Source organism: Rhinolophus hipposideros (assembly GCF_964194185.1).
Source record: "Rhinolophus hipposideros genome assembly, chromosome: 2".
Taxonomy (NCBI): domain Eukaryota; kingdom Metazoa; phylum Chordata; class Mammalia; order Chiroptera; family Rhinolophidae; genus Rhinolophus; species Rhinolophus hipposideros.
In genome coordinates, this window is record NC_138048.1 from 39,945,464 (window position 1) to 39,962,519 (window position 17,056).

Below are 17,056 nucleotides of genomic sequence, written 5' to 3' on the forward strand. Positions count from 1 at the left end.
CAGCTAGTCACAGGAGCCAGGTTAAGGTCAGACCTTAAGAACATCCCCAGTACAGGTTAAAGCTCGGGACGAGAGCGATTTACAACGTAGCGAGCCTCGCATTTCACGCTGCAGCTGCCTCGAGTCCGGCTGATGAGAGGACCCCCCACCCAGGAACGGTGTTTACGGTTCGTCTCCTCGCTTCCAGTCCTGGAATATCTACCTGCCCACTGAACAAGCAGTCTACTGCGCGGCCACTCACACCTCCCCAATCGTCACAGGCCAAAACTCCCTCACAGGAGACCCAACAACCCAAGAGCGAAAGTCCGACGAGAGCAACGACTGCGCCGGCGCGCGCCCTCCGGGTCTTGCAAATCATCCAGTTTCCGACGAGCAAATCCCGTCATCCAGCGGGCGACGCATGCGCAGCCTCAGTTCCCGCGCGCTTTGCGTCCCGGGTCGGTCAGAGCGGCGCGCGGAGGCCGCCGGGAAGATGGCGGGGTTTGGCCTGGCGTCTGTGGCTGCCTGGGATCCTTGTCGGAGATGGGGCTCCACGGCCTTCGGCTTTCACCGTGGCCTCAGCGCGTTGCTTGCACGGAAGCCGGAGAGACCTCCACGGTGGCTCCCAGGTTAGTGTCCGGAAGGCGGGAGGGGGACGCGTGGTCTCGAACATCCCTGGTGTTGCCCGTTTCTCTGCAGTGAATTTTTGGCGCCCCGTTCAAAACTGTTCTTCCTCTGTTCTCAGTGCTCCAGTTCTGGGCGTTTTCGACAGTTTTGGTAAAGGCTATGGAGGGATTTTTTGTGTGCGGTGGTGCCGGGGTATCCTGGACGCTCCGGCCCTTGCTGGCATTTACGCCCTTTAGTGTAAGGATCTTGCTCTCCGCCTGCTTTCTCTGCAGTAAGAGCCAAATAGGAAAAATTCACAAGTGCATTTAATGCCTTTGGTTATCAGTTGCTTTTTCTTTTTTTTCCTTTGCGGGTTCTAAGAGGTTTACAGATCGTGATTCTGTGTTAAGATGCTTAGACCTGCCCTCTAAGGAATTTACAATTGGAACGTTTTCTTTGCAAAAGTGTAGACAGTGTCATCAGGCCTAACTTCTAGTTTTGCCTTCTCGATGGTTCCGCTCAGTGACAACCATAATCATTACTTCAAACTAGAATTTGAATAAAAACTCAGAACACCTGAATATTTTCTTTCTCTTGTGTTCGGTTCTTCCAAGTCCCACTCCATCCCCACGCCCAGCCTCCCATGTATACAGTCTGTCTTTCTGAATTGTGCCCTTTTTCAGTTTTGGGGTCTGTTGTGTGCACACAGCTGTCAGATGCTTGATTGCTTGCAATGGGAATTGTCATTGCAGATACCCTTGGAGTTAAAATTTTTAAACCCATATAACCAGTTTAACTTACATTCAATTGTGCACAACCAAAAGACATCATATATATGTTTCTCTAGCAAAATATAGTATGTCACTTCATTACCTAGAGTACAATATTCTTTCATCTATTTAGCAACCAGTCATTGAGCACTTAGGCACCAGGCTTTGAGTTTGTCCTTGTACAAAGGTCACGAATGGATGTAATGTTAACCTGTGCACTTATAACGCCCCAACATTAAATAAATTGTTGTCTTAGGGAGAAATTCCTAGGTTGGGAAGTAGTATCGAAAAGAAGAAAGGAAGGATTTTTTGAGGGCTGAGCTGAGGAAATGGATAATGAACATCTTTGCAGATACAACCAGCCAACCAACATAACTGGCTCCTACTAGCCCTGTTTTTTACTAGACGTTTTAAATTTGGCATATTTCACTGTGCATTGAAACTTTGAAACAACTCTAAGGCCTCCAATTCCATTTTTTTTAAATCAACTTCTCAGTGATTTCCAAAATGAGGAAAACTATCAGCTGACACAAAGAGAATGAGAAGTTTTTGTTAGTCACAGTAAAGTGGAGGAAGGTTTCATGTAATATAAAAGAAGAAATTTTTTGGTCTGGTAAAAGACTAATGAAATACACAAACCTAATTTCTTTGGAAGGAGGAGGTGGGATTGTAAATGACTTCTTGGTTTTTAAATATCTTTCTACATTTTTTTTAAGAGCAAGTATTGATTTTATAGTAGGGAAAGAACTTTAAAAGCAATAAAATAGAGTAATTTGTAAGGTTTACCAGTTGTGCTGTTGTACTTAAATTGCACTGAGATCTATGTGTACCAGTCACAGAAAGTCAAGCCAACAAATAAAGCACAGTGATTGCAGAGTCCTATGAGAAATCTTTTTCCAAAAATTATACTATCATATGTTTTTCAAGGTTACTTGTAAAGAAACTGTTCATTGAGTGCACCTCAGCTGATAGGGAATCATGATTAGCTATTACCATGGCCCATGATTTAGTGGGTAGAAAGGGAGTCAGTAATACAAGGGGCACAGCACCTCCTCCTTTGAAACGGTTTCTCAAGGGCAGACTAAATTGACCTCTCCCCACCAGAAAGTACAGGGTGCCAAACTACTCAAACATTTAAAAACAAAAAAATTAGAAAGAAGGCAAAAATATCACAAGAGAGGGCTAAAATTGGTGTAAGTAAATATGAATGTTGATTGATGCTGTTTAGGAGAGATGACACAGCAGCAACAGGAGAACATTTTTGATGAGTCTCTGTCCTGTTGCCTTAAAATTGCCACCTCATTGTGTATTTTGAAAGAATCAAGATTAAACCTTGCAGGCCGACCCTGTAGCTCAGGTGGTTGGAGCTCCGTGCTCCTAACTCCGAAGGCTGCCGGGTCAATTCCCACAAAGGCCAGTGGGCTCTCAACCACAAGGTTGCCGGTTCAACTCCTTGAGTCCCACAAGGGATGGTGGGCTCTGCCCCCTGAAACTAAGATTCAACATGGCACCTTGAGCTGAGCTGCCGCTGAGCTCCCACATGTCTCAGTTGGAGCACATCCTCTCTACCACAAAGTTGCCAGTTCAACTCCCACAAGGGATGGTGGGCTGCGCCCCCTGCAACTAACAACTGGACCTGGACCTGAGCTGCGCCCTCCATGACCGCTATTGAAAGGACAGCTTGACTTAGGAAAAATCTTGGAAGTACGCATTGTTCCCCAATAAAGTCCTGTTCCCTTTCCCCAATAAAATAAAATCTTTAAAAAAAAAAAAGATTAAACCTTGCTCAAAAAAGATACTGATTTTGAAATGATTTTTAAAATTTGCAGACTTGTGACTAATATTTCAAGTCTGTTTTGGTTTTTCCTATTAAACGGAAATAGTATTTGACAATAGTTTGACAAGAAAGTTAAGATTGAAAATATGTATGGTTTTCCAAAAACAGTATTTACAAATTATAGTTTATGTTTTGTGTACTTTGTTTAGCTTGCAGACAAAAGTCATCAGTCTCTTTCCTTAGTCGACCAGACCTTCCAAACCTGGCTTATAAAAGACTAAAAGGCAAAAGTCCAGGAATTATCTTCATCCCTGGCTATGTTTCTAGTATGAATGGTACAAAAGCATTGGCGGTTGAGGAGTTTTGCAGCTCTCTAGGTCACGCCTATATAAGGTAGGAACAACATATTTCAAAGAAAATATTACTACCATTTAGTATGGCAGCGGAGAATTACTTCTGCTCTAACCAATTAAAGCAAATGCCAGCATTTTTATAGCTTAATTTCTTTTAATGGCCTGTAAACTTTCATCTTGTGATTTAGGATTCTGTAAATGCAAGTTTTAAAAGGCTTTTTTTAAAGGTCTTTATGCCATACTTACAATGCTGGCAGGAAAGGAAAATAGTGATAACTAAGCTCTTTAGCCACAATAACCTAACATGTTAAGAATCCAGTATACTAGTTGGCTTTCTTGTAATCTTTGTATTGTGTTTTCCATTAGGGATTTAAGGACTTTTATTTGACCTCTGTTTATTACCTTACTTTTAATGCATGTATTTAAAAATACTATATGTTGGTAAAAGTACAGTAAGTCCTCAATTAACATTGTTGATAAGTTCTGCGACTTTAAGTGAAACAACGCATAATGAAACCAATTTTACCAAGGGCTAATTGATACAAACAAGAACTAATTTCCTATGACATCTCATCAACATTATAACAAAAACCTTGAACAAAACGACATTATTGGAGGACCTGCTGTATTGTAAAATTAGCATTATGTAATTCACGTTTCCACTGAGTTTTCCCCCCCTCATCTGAATTTGTCTAAGCATAAATAGGGATATGTGTTGTGTAACTAAAACTTGATTTCACAATTCATAAAATTTCATACTGATAATTATTTTAGTGAAATAACATGTTTACATTGTTATTAGATTTATTTACCTATAAAAACCATTTATTCAGTGCCTGGTTTGCCAGAAGAAATAGTACCATGTTTCCCTGAAAATAAGACCTAGCCAGACAATCAGTGTCTTTTGGAGCAAAAATTAATATAAGACCCGGTCTTATCTTACTATAATACACAGCCAGATCTAATATAATATAGTACAGTATAGTATAATATAATATAACATAGCATAATGTAATATAAATATATATAATGTACCGGGCATTATATTAATTTTTGCTCCAAAAGATGCATTAGAGCTGATGGTCTGGCTAGGTCTTAGTTTTGGAAAAACACAGTATGGTTTGGTAGAAAGATCCCAGGCCTGGAATTCAAGAAACATGAATTCTAAAATCAATACTAGTAATAACTATGACAAGATGAATCAGTTAATAAACACTGGGCCTCTTCATAAAAAAGGAAGAGGTTGGATTAAAGATTATTTCTGAATTATTTTCTAGCTAACACTAACAGCCTAAAAATCTATTCATCTAAATTTTGAGAAGAGTAGTTTCACTAACATTCACTCAATAGATCTAGGAAATAATAGCTTTTAGGAATAAAATAAATATAAATAAAAATAAAAACTTTTAGACTGTGGTCAATATATTGGCAGAAATTTGTCAATTATATGGATTTAGTCTTTTTTTCTTTTGTCAAATTAAGTGAATTATTTCATTTTCCTGCTCAGAACTCTTAAAAATCTGTTCTGACAACTGTTATTCTGAATATCTTTTTTTAATATCAAATTATTCATTTTTTATTAGCTTCAGGTGTACAAAACAATGTAATAGTTAGACATTTACAACCCTCACAACTGAGTATCTTTTGCAAGTAGGCTTAAGGATCTTTTATCGGGATGGGAAAACACAGGATAAAATACATCTGAGAAACTGAACAAAAATACTCATCAAAATGTGATTGCATCAAAAAATCAATACACTTAATTGTATAAAGTGAGAAAAAGAAAACTAGGGGTTGAAGTGGATAGAAAACACTTTATAAAGGAACACTGAAGAATAGTTACGATTTGAGTAAGAAGTAAGGGGCCTACCCTGAGCAAAACAGTGTACTATCAGAAATATTGCCATCATTCTCCCTTTTTGTCCACAAAAGATTTTGAATCAAGTAATTGTCATTCTACCAGTTCTTGAATTTAAATTGAGATTATGAGAGCTATAATCAGTTCTTATTGTCCTATAAGACATATATGGGTTTTCTGCATTTTTGATACATGTGAAATACATTTTCTTTTTAAAGGTATATAATAGTAATGAGAGTATAATGTGTATGGACTGTTCAATGGTACTGTAGTAAAATGTAGCCTGTGTGTATCTTTATAAATCTTTATGAAGTATAACCCTTCACTACAAATTTTTAATTTGATCAAGTTCCTTTCTATGTGCTTTTATCAAAACTTCATTAAAGTCTAATCACCATTAACTACGATTGTATTTTAGCCTATTATAAGAGATTTTATCTTCTGTTTACACTCCAATTTCTGAGTTTAATTTTGTTGTGATTGTGGCTGTAAAATTTAGATCTTGAAGGAGGAAATGGTTAGTTTTGTATATTATACAAGAAGTGGTACATATGGCAATATGAAAATGTTTTCTTAATGTCCTGTCACTGTGCCTAAAATAAAATTGAGTCAGAGCTAAGGAATATAACATGATTTTAGGGCTGGTATTCTCTCATAGTTATTTCTATTAGAATTTTTAATTCTAGATTTGGGAATATGTCCTAGAGTATTGACACTGCTAGACAGACTTTTGTTACTGTGTTTAAAAGTCCTAAACTACTTCATATGTTTGAATTATCTTTGTCTTTTGGTTAGGGTCCAGCAAGAATGAACTCTATTTTTTACTTGTAACTGTATTTATTAGTGTCACTAAATGGTTATAATTTCATTTACGAAGGAGCTATACATGTATTTCGCATCTTTACCATATATTTGGGTGGCGACTATAAAAGATGCAGCGAGTAGAAATGTCCAGTTGCCCACCAAGGCAGAGAAAAAGGAGAATTAGTTGGTACCATTCTCCCTCTTCTCCCTGATTTTTTTTCTACCTACCTTGGACTGAAGGGAAATAATAACTGATTTAGATTCAACAGCTGCCTCGTTACACTATTTTCCAATGATCCAAAATTATTTCGCTATATACCTAAAGAAAATTTTAATTTCTTCTTCCTCTATCACTTAAAAATCTCTTATCTGTAAGAAAATATGTTTTTGCTGTGTATCACGTATAAAGTCTTACATGTGCACGAAACATACTAGGATTTATTAGTTTTCAGCAGATTTTCAGAATCAGAAAAACATGAAAGCTTTAAATTTGAATAAAGTAATTCTTTTATCTTCCACTTCTATTCATTTAGAATGTATTATAATACTCAGTGTGTGAGGTTTACATGCCTACCCACTATGAAGAATGCAGAGACAGAAATAAGATGGTTTTCTTCCTCCAAGATCTTATAATCTCACAGGAATGATCAGACACATACACACACAAACTGTCTTATAAAGCAGGATATGAGAAATTGATTGTGATTGATAAAAATGAAATCTGTAGAGGTTTCATTAGGTAGAGGTTTTTTTGTTTTGTTTTGTTTTTCCCAACTTGTCTGGGAAGCCTTTCCAGCAAAAAAAGGTTCATTTGGACTAAGTTCTGAGAGAGGATATTACTAATCAAGGTGATGGGAGAAGGTATTTCAGGTGAAGGAAATAGTATGAGCCCCGAAACAGACAGAAAATGTAGAACCTATTTTAGAAACCGCAAGGTGATCAATTTGGCTAAAGCAGTAATTTCTTCTGATGAAATGATAAAAGGTCCATCTGAGGTGGCCAGAACATAATGGTCTAAAAAAAAATAGGTTAAAGCACTAAATTTTTATGTTGTATGTCACTGGAGCCACTGAAACTAATGCCATATCAATACAATCTTTTAGGAAAAACCTGAGAGGTATAGAGCGATCCATTTGGAGAGAATAGTCATAGAGGTACAGTTAGGAGGCCACTGCGATAGGCTCGTTTTAAGATGACAAAGACCGGCACCAAGATACTGGTCTTACCAAATTACAGAGAAAGGGATGAATGTGAGAAGAAGTGAGTGAGTGAGGATGGTCCAGGACAGTCAATGTTCTATACCCTGGAAAAACAAACTTGAAGAAGGGACCTTGAAGAAGTGACGTTCTAGTCAGAGAGAGACAAATATTCAAAACTTGATTACAACACACAATATGAAAAGTGTTCTTTGAGTACATACAAAAGAAAGTGACTCACTTATACCAAACAGGACAGATGTGTCAAAGAATGTTCCTCAAAGATGGTGACATGACTTAAAGGATGACTAGGAATTTGGGTGGGGAAAGAAGGCCTAGGCAGTGGAACATGATGCAAAGGCTCCAAGTTATGGAAGGGCTTATCTAGGAATTGGGAGTAGTTCTATATGACGGGGGTTTACAGTAATCTGCAGGAGTCATATGATACTTCATAACTTACTGAATTGAGACCTTGAGAGGTAAAATTCACAGATCAGGCAGACTTTGAACCTGGAGAATTAGAAAGGTGGAGGGAGAAGCAAACTAAGTGGATGGGCTAGTGATGATGAATTTGATTCTGGTGTCCTCTTTCCCTTCCACTAATTTAGTAAATATACACTAAGCACTTGCCGGGTACTGACCGAGGCACTGGGAAAGCAGTGGTGGAAAATAACAAAGCAAAGCCTGTGCCTGTATGGAGCTTCCATTCTAATGTGGGAGACAGATCAGAAACAAATAACCAAATATCATATATAGTGTCAAGTATCAGTATTTGCTATGAAGAAAATGAAACAGAGTAAGGAAATGGAGAATGGTGAAAGAAGCACAATTTTAGGTTGAATGGTCACAGAAGGCCTCTCTAGGACTGTAACATTTGAAATCAAGTGAGGGAGCAATCTAAGTGGATATCGGGAGGTAGAGTATTCCAAGTGGAGGGCAAAGATGACGTAAAACTCCTGAGGCAGAAACGGGTGATGTGTTCCATTAACCTCAAGAAGTAAAGTGAGCATATGGTTGGGAGAGAGAGAAAACAGTGAGAAATGAGATCAGAGAAGTAGTCACGGGCCAGAGTGTAGTAAGGACTTCAGATTTTATTTAAAGATTATAGAAAGCCTTTGGAGGGTTTGTACAAGAGAAGATTTTTGTTTTAAAAGGGTCACTGACTACAGTGTGGGGAACAGACTGTGAGGGTGAAAAATGGAAAAGGAGACTCTTGTCTTAGTCCGGTTGGGAGAGGGTGGTGACTTAGACCAGGCTGGCCGCAGTGGAGGGGATCAAAAAGTGAGTGGCTATAGGAGATATTTGACGGTTCAACCAATAGGATTTGCTGACATATACTCGTGTATTGACTTCAGTGTTTTATTTTAATATATTTTTGGCATTGTAATAATAATAAATGTGCTATCTTCCTTAAAAATCAGAGAAGCAAATATATAGACATCTAGATATAGATATATATTTTCCATTTTTTCAGGTTTGATTACTCAGGAGTTGGAAATTCAGATGGTAACTTACAAGAATGTACAGTGGGAAGATGGAGAAAAGATGTTCTTTCTATAATTGATGACTTAGCTGTAGGACCTCAGGTGACGGTTTTTGATTAATTGTTGACTATAATCTTGTGACATTTGAGCTGTTTTGTTAGATACGAACATTTAATATTTTAAATGTTTAACAATCAATTTTGATATTTGATTTGAAATAGTTCTGTCATTTTCACTTTCTTATAAAGTATAAGTAGCATTTTACTTTTTATAAATTTTATTTTTGTAATTCTCTATTATATTTCACAAAAAGTAATCAATTTTAATTCTACTTTGTGTCAAATATTAAAAGTCTTAGAGCCAAAGGATATAAAAGAAGAAAGTACATGCATCCTATTAAATTACTTGCTCCCCTTAAAGACAAAAAAAATAAATTCCTCTTTAAAACTATACGTATTTTTATTTTTAGATACTGGTTGGATCTAGCCTTGGTGGATGGCTTATGTTTCATGCTGCAATTGCACGGCCACAAAAAGTTGTGGCTCTTATTGGCGTCGCTACAGCTGTAGATAGCCTAGTGACACAGTTTAATCAGCTTCCTGTTGAGGTAAGTCACAGCAAACCTCAGTGTGTACCTCTCGTCATTCTTCTGCTCCCTCTTTCTTTGAATATTTATTTATGTATTATCCTTTGACTTACAAGGTCTGACAATTAAGTTCACGAACTTGTTGCAACAATTTTGCCAACCTTTTTTTTGATGTCAGAGGGATTATTCATTATGAATTTGTACCAACTGGACAAACAGTTAACCAAGTTTACTATTTGGAAGTGCTGAAAAGGCTGCGTAAAAAAGTTAGACAAAAACTACCTGAACTTTTTGCCAACAGTTCATGGCTCTTGCATGACGACAATGCACCAGCTCACACGGCACTGTCTGTGAGGGAGTTTTCAGCCAGTAAACAAGTAACTGTATTGGAACACCCGCCCTACTCACCTGATCTGGCCCCCAATGACTTCTTTCTTTACCGAAAGATAAAGGAAATATTGAAAGGAAGACATTTTGATGACATTCAGGACATCAAGGGTAATGTGACAACAGCTCTGACGGCCATTCCAGAAAAAGAGTTCCAAAGTTGCTTTGAAGGGTAAACTAGGCTCTGGCATCGGTGCATAGCTTCCCAAGGGAAGTACTTCGACGGTGATCATAGTGATATTCAGCAATGAGGTGTATAGGATGAGTTTGCAAACTTAATTGTCTGTCCTTGTACTATGTTGGCCCATCTTGTGATTTAGCTGCTTTTTATATACAATCTCTTTGCTTTCTTTGTTACTTGGTGTCTTGTTTAAGCCTTCCTTTTCTTCAGTCCCTTCAATCATTCTCTCAAATATTTGAGCCACATTAATGAAATCGCACTTTAAATTTCTTTTTTTAGCCACATTTTCTTTATTAATCACTTTTACTTAGATAGCATACATCATACATTGTAGTCATTTCTTGTACCTCTTTTTCTTATTTTGTGGCATATGGGAAATAGTACCAATTCTTCTGACCATGTTAGACTTGACTAATCAATCATGAAACTTTTTAGCTTGGAAGCAGCCCTAGGTCCTTGCTCAGCAGAGCTCTCCAAACACACACTGTCAATCAAAATTAGCACCCAGGAGATGAGACTTGCCATTCCTGATTTAGACACTTAGTTGGCATTCTTTTTTTTACTCCTAATTCTCACCTTGAATTAGCATGTCCTTCAGCAGATCATGCTAGAAATAAGATGTCTGAAATAACTGGCAAGGCAGTTAGTTTATTATACTTTATTATTGGACATATGTTTAAGCACTTCAGTTGTCTGCAAACAAAGAAATAGTAGGTAACAGCTGTTTGTTTTTGTGTGTTATTTATTTATTTATTTATTTATTTATTTATTTATTTATTTTTGCAATCATTTGAGTTCTCCTTGGGTGTTTTCCCCACACACACAAGGGATCTAAATTTCACCTGTGGGACTAACATTCTGTCAGCCCTGAAGCCCAGAATAAAAGAAAAATAGTCTAGAGCAGGGATTCAAAAAGTATAGTCCCCAGGCTAGAAATGCATTTTTTAAGCTTCACCCAAGACTTGCTGAATCAGAAACTGGGAGTGTGGTCCAGTAATCTGTTTTGAACAAGTCTCTCAGGTGAAGTTGGAGAACCCTGCTCTAGAGAATGGAGGAGCAAGAGGAGAAAAGGATATATAGTATTGATTCGTACAATGTCGTTGACTTTTGCCTCAAATTCTGCATAGAACTCAGTGTCATATTATCTGTTCTAAGTTTATTCATAGTTCATGTTGTTCTTCCCAACTCTTTAAAAATGGTATTGACTGTATAGTCAGGTTTTTCATATGACTTCCTATCAGGGCTAAAATTGTGAAGCTGGTTTTTCTTGCACTTACCTCCCATTTCTGAATTTTTTTTTTCACTTTCTTGATTGTTTCTCATACATAGTTGCTTAGTGTCCTCATGCTGCTATATTTTCCTGCCATTGCATCTTTCTGCATCTAAATCTTGGACCGCTCACCCCATCCTCTAACCCAGTAATACAGTGCTTCTCATGGTAGGAAATTATTTTAAGAACATCGCAGATTGGAAAGGAATTGATTAACAATTTGGGAGAATTATTGGTAAATGGCAAGATCTGCGTACATTTCTGTTTATGTGTGTATAGTCATATCATGCAGAAAAAGGATATGGTAGATACCCACTAAGTGATTAAGAAGATCTGTAGTTGGAGCATATCTTGCTAATCCTAAATCAGACCAGCAAATGGTCATTAACAGAAACATATTAAGCCCTTGTTAATTAAAAGCACATGTAAGGAAAGAGTAGGGACACTAGGATCACTATCTTTTTTTTTCTTCACCCACAGAGCTAGCTCTAATAGTGTCAAGGGAGCAGAAGTGGAGATTTTCAATATCTTCTCTAGCCCTGGGATATTAAGACCCAGCATTTCGCATTGTGCAGGACCTTGTCTTACCTCTTCACTGACTCTATTCATTGTCTCCTTCTTTGGACACAAGAGGGCGCCAGACAGGAGGCACAGCTATTTGGAACCCAAACTTCACAACCACGTTGTCTTGCTTGATACAGTTTCTTTTTGTTGTAGACCTTATGCATATTATACATTTTCTTTGGTTAATGCTGTTTTTGCTATTTCTGAAATTTTTTTTTTTTGGAGGATTCGGGACATATAACATTTTATATAAAGTTTGTTCTTCAAATGGACAATTTTCAATTCAGTAGCAGATAACAGCTATTTGAGGGCAAGGATACTTAAAATTAAACTATTATTAATTGTGTCTCAATAATTATGATAGTTCCTTCTTCACATAATAACCAATGAAATTAAGTTTTAATTACTGAAATTATAAATTCAGAAGTAATCCTGACTAGTTTGAGGATAACTGAATCATCATTTTTGCTTTAAATATTTGGTTCACATGTTTTAATGCAGAAAAATCCCATGATATTAATATAGATTCATATGTTTTATAGCTTTTTTATTTTCATTAATTTCAAATCATTTGAAACATATTTAAAAGTATGAATTTCAGATATACAGCTTTTTTCACTGAAATAAATTGACTTCAACTGCTCAATTTCACTGAATCAAATCTTTCTGGAATTTAAAAAAATGCATTAAAATGCCTAAATATACAGAGGGTGCCAAAAAAATGTATACACATTTTAAGAAAGGAAAAAACTATTAAAATTGTAATATTCATTATATACCGATAACAAAAGATGAATATAAGTCACGTTTGACATCTGCAATTACAAGAGGTGCTCAAATTGGTTGCCATCAGTGTCCAGACACTTCTGGTTACAGTGAACTACTGTGTGAGGAACGTTGACCAAAGTGTCTACTTGTATACATTTTCTTGGCACCTCCGGTATATAATAGATTATATTGTAAATATTTTATTGCTTAAATTCTTGTTTTCCTTTACATATTTGCAATAAATTTACAACTTTAAATATGGAAAAATCATATCTTTATTGAAAACTTAAATACAAAATTTTTCAGATATATGTGGTTTTTCTTTCCTTATATTTTTATTTTTGATAAGATGCCCACTTGTTTTTTTAGTCAGATATGCCCTTCATATTATATGATTGAAAGAGTCTTAAAACTACACAGTATGTATCTTGATTTATCAGTTCAAGTTCTGATAATATTTACAGAGAATTTATTCGTATACGTATAAACTATTTTGCTCAAAAATATTCATGGAAGTATCCAGCAGTATAGGAATAGTCAAGTCAATTATCTTTGATTGATTATAGTGGACTATTATGTGGTCTTTAAAATTTTTCACAGAATTTTTAAAACCCAGATATATGTATTAAATAAGTAAAGCAGCATAGAAAACTATACATGAATGTGTAATAGGTATGTATTTTACATATTACATATATAAAAATCAAATACAGTGGATCCTCAAATAATGTTTTTCTTTAAACGTCATTTTGTTATAATGTTGATGAGCCGCCTTAGGAATTTAATGTTTGTTTTTACCAATTATCCTAAATTAAAATTGATTTCATTATACATCATTTCACTTAAAGTCTCAGAACCTATGGATGATGTGAAGTGAGGACTTACTGTACACATAGAGAAATACTGGAAGGAAATAAGCCGTAATATTAATGGTTGTTATATCCACTAGATGAGGTATGATTATGGATGATTTATTTCTTTTTACATAAATTCCCCATGTTTTCTGTAATGAGTATATGTTACTTTAATTAAGAAAATTGTTTAAGACAAATTAAATCGAAATGTAAAAATTCTTCAAAAATCAAAAGATACCCAATGTTTCATTTTAAGGCAGTAAGTGTAAAAATATCATTGCTCAGTTTTTAGGAAGTATTTGGAAAACGTCATTGTCAGCCAAAATAAAATTTTTTCTCATTCCGTAGGACTCTGAAAGGCAGAAACTGTACATTTTTATTTATACTCAGTACTTGATTGTCTCAGAATACCTACTGTCTTATTTTTTGTTTTTAGTTCTATGCTTGATCTTTCTTTTCTTCGTATCCCATCCCCATTTTAGTAACTTCTCACATAGGTGCTAAAGGTTTATGATTTTGAAATCTAAACAATTTTTATTGCTAAGATTTTATTTTATTAATATGAATGATATCTAAAATTATATATATTTGGAATATAACATATTCCAAGAAATTATTGTATTTTTCTCCCCCTCATTTTCCCTTTTAGTTGGGGTAAAGCAATACCTGATTTAAGATTTACCTGATAAAGTTAGTTAAATCTAAGTTTGAATCCTAGCCACAGTTCTACCTTTCAACTTTGAACATATTTAACTTCTCTAAACTCTAATATCCTCTTTTGTAAAAATGAAATAATAACTGAATTATTAGAATCTTATGAGATGCTATGTGTAAAATACCTGTCACAGTGCCTTTCCTGTAGTATTTAATTACTGATAATTATCATTGATACATTTTTATCTCTTTTCCTCTTCCTCAAGGACTGCTTTCCATAGGTTATTTAAGACTGCTCCATGTGTTAATGTTTCGTAAATACTTTTATTTTCCTAATTTTCCCCAATAGGTAAAAAAAGAAATAGAGATGAAAGGCGTGTGGAACATGCCATCAAAATACAGTGAAGAAGGAGTTTATCACATTCCATACAGTTTCATTAAAGAGGCTGAGCACCACTGCTTGTTACATAGTCCTATTCCTGTGAACTGCCCTATCAGATTGCTCCATGGCATGAAAGATGACATCGTGCCTTGGCATACATCGATGCAGATTGCAGACCGAGTAGTCAGCAGGGATGTAGATGTCATCCTCCGAAAAGATAGTGATCACCAAATGAAGGAAAAAGCAGACATTCAACTTCTTGTTTGCACTATTGATGACTTAATTGATAAGCTTTCAACTGTAGTTAACTAGAGTCACATTTTTAGTTGGTGTGTGAACTGATGGATCCAGAAGATTGGAAGAGAGATAACAAAACGAAGTCCCTGATACTCAGAAGATTTTTTCCTCTTAATCTCTATTTTGTAATTATCACATCAGTATTTATTTAATGATGTATTAGCACTTAAGTGATACAAATTGTGAAGAAAGTACAGTCTGTCTGTATCCTCAAGGGATTGGTTTCAGGATCCCCCCCACACACCCCTCAGACACCACAAGCTGAGGATGCTCAAGTTCGTTATATAAAATGGCATAGTATTTGCATACAACATACGAACATCCTCCTGTGTACTTTAAATCACCTCTAGATTATTTATAATATCTAAAACAATGTAATGCTGTGTAAATATTTGTTATACTGTATTGTTTAGGGATCAGCGTTCTGGAATTTTTCTTAAAATATTTTTGATCCATGGTTGGTTAAATCCAAGGGTGTGGGATCTGCAGATATGAAGGGCTGACTATACCAGCTGCTGTTTGGAAAATTTTCTCCTTCAACTTTCTGATATTTTTTTTCATTAAAATATTTTCTGTTTTTTCATTAACTTCTAATGCTTTTTCTAACTGTGCCGGCTTTTAATTGTATTCTCTTAGAATTATTAATACAGCTTAATTTTGGGGGGGTTTGTTTTGTATCATTGTAGATGGAGATTTGTAAAATTCTGATTTTAAAATGCAATTCACAAAATATAGGAAAATAAATCTGAAATGATTGGAGAAATGTCTTAAGCATAATAAAGTTCAAAAAATAAAGGTATATATATATATTCTGCTTGTTATATTTGAGCTTAAAATTAAGATTATCTTTGAAAGGCTCAAAACTACAGTGGTAAAAAGGAGATACATCATTTCTACATTTTGGCTTTATGTAATATATTTGGGGGAATTTCATCTTAAATTATTTTCATAACCTAAAGAAGTAATTAGTCTTTATATATTATTGCCTACCTGCAGACACATTTCTGTTTTATTAAGTACCTTAAGTCCAAATAGCCAAGTGGTTACCATCTAAATCAGAGGACTTTCTGAAGTGCAAATATATTAAGAAAATATGAAATGCAAATATAAAGTTGTTTTAATAACTAAAATGAGCTTGTACAGTTGTCAGCCTTGAAATTATTGAGTTGATGTTTTTTAGCTTTTAAGTTTGGTTGGACTTTAGTCTGCTTGGGTTATGTCTGTCAAAGTAAAATTTAAGGTGACAGCATGACATAAGAATGTTGGGACAAATTTCTTGTGCCAAAAAGAGTTAACGTAGCAGGCCTGACTGCTTATCCTCAGACCTGCTTACAAGGTTGGCCCATCGCTGTCATCTGGGAACTTAGTTTTAGGAGGAGTCCACTATTCCCAGTACTGAAAAAAGTGTCTCAGTGTGCCTCAACTTTGCAAAAAATATGGTTTGTGCTGAACACCTTTCCTTCTGGGAGTCTGGAATTTTGGTAGGTGCTAAGCAGAGCCTACCTAAGTGATCAGCTCCCAATAAAAACAGGACACTGAGTCGAACAAGCTTCCCCCGTGGACATTTCACATGTGCTGTCACAACTCTGCTGGGGGAATTAAGCTCATCCTGTGTGACTCCACGGGGAGAGAATTCTTGGAAGCTTGTGCCTAGTTTTCCCCACAGGTTCCTTTTCCTTTGCTGATTTTGCTTCGTATCCTTCCACTGTAACGAATCCTAGTTGTGAGTAGAACTACACGCCGAGTGTGGTGAGTCCTAACAAATCCTTGAACCTGAGGTTGGTCTTGGGGATGCCTGACACAGATACAGAACAGGTTAATGTCCTACAAGGCAATAAAACTACAATCTCTGAATTATCTTTCATACCAAAAACCATTTACAAATAAAAAATATATGAGCTGTGTGTGTGCCACGTGGTACCTGCTGCTACAGTGAGTTGATAGTGGATGGTGGGGCCTTCTGTTCGCTGTCACTGCTAGACAGGAGGATGAGACAGGAAAAAGGGCCCCTGCCCAGGAGAATTTCCTAGGGTTAAACATCATTATAATAAAATGTAATAAATATGATTGGAGATTCAAAGTACATGTGTAGAGGCAGTATGTGTCATGGTTAAGGACAGAGACGAGCTTGAGTTTAAATCCTGGTTCACCATTTACTAGGCCTGTGACTGAGCAATACACACCCTCCCTGAGGTTTCCTCCTCTGTAAAACGACAATGTAAACCTAGATAAAGTGGAAGGGTTAAATAAGTACAACACAGCTAGCGCAATGATACGTAGGAGTCT

The 17,056-nt window shown here is 36.1% G+C and overlaps 1 protein-coding gene across 1 annotated transcript; it reads left to right on the forward strand.

Moving 5' to 3' along the window:
- Positions 1–418: 418 nt before the first annotated feature.
- ABHD10 (abhydrolase domain containing 10, depalmitoylase) lies at positions 419–16,847 on the forward strand. The gene is made up of 5 exons (XM_081065442.1): positions 419–608; positions 3,342–3,525; positions 8,818–8,929; positions 9,297–9,434; positions 14,441–16,847. The coding sequence occupies exons 1-5, from the start codon at positions 473–475 to the stop codon at positions 14,783–14,785; spliced, it is 915 nt and encodes a 304-aa protein (XP_080921568.1). The 5' UTR covers positions 419–472; the 3' UTR covers positions 14,786–16,847.
- The last annotated feature ends 209 nt before the right edge of the window (positions 16,848–17,056 follow it).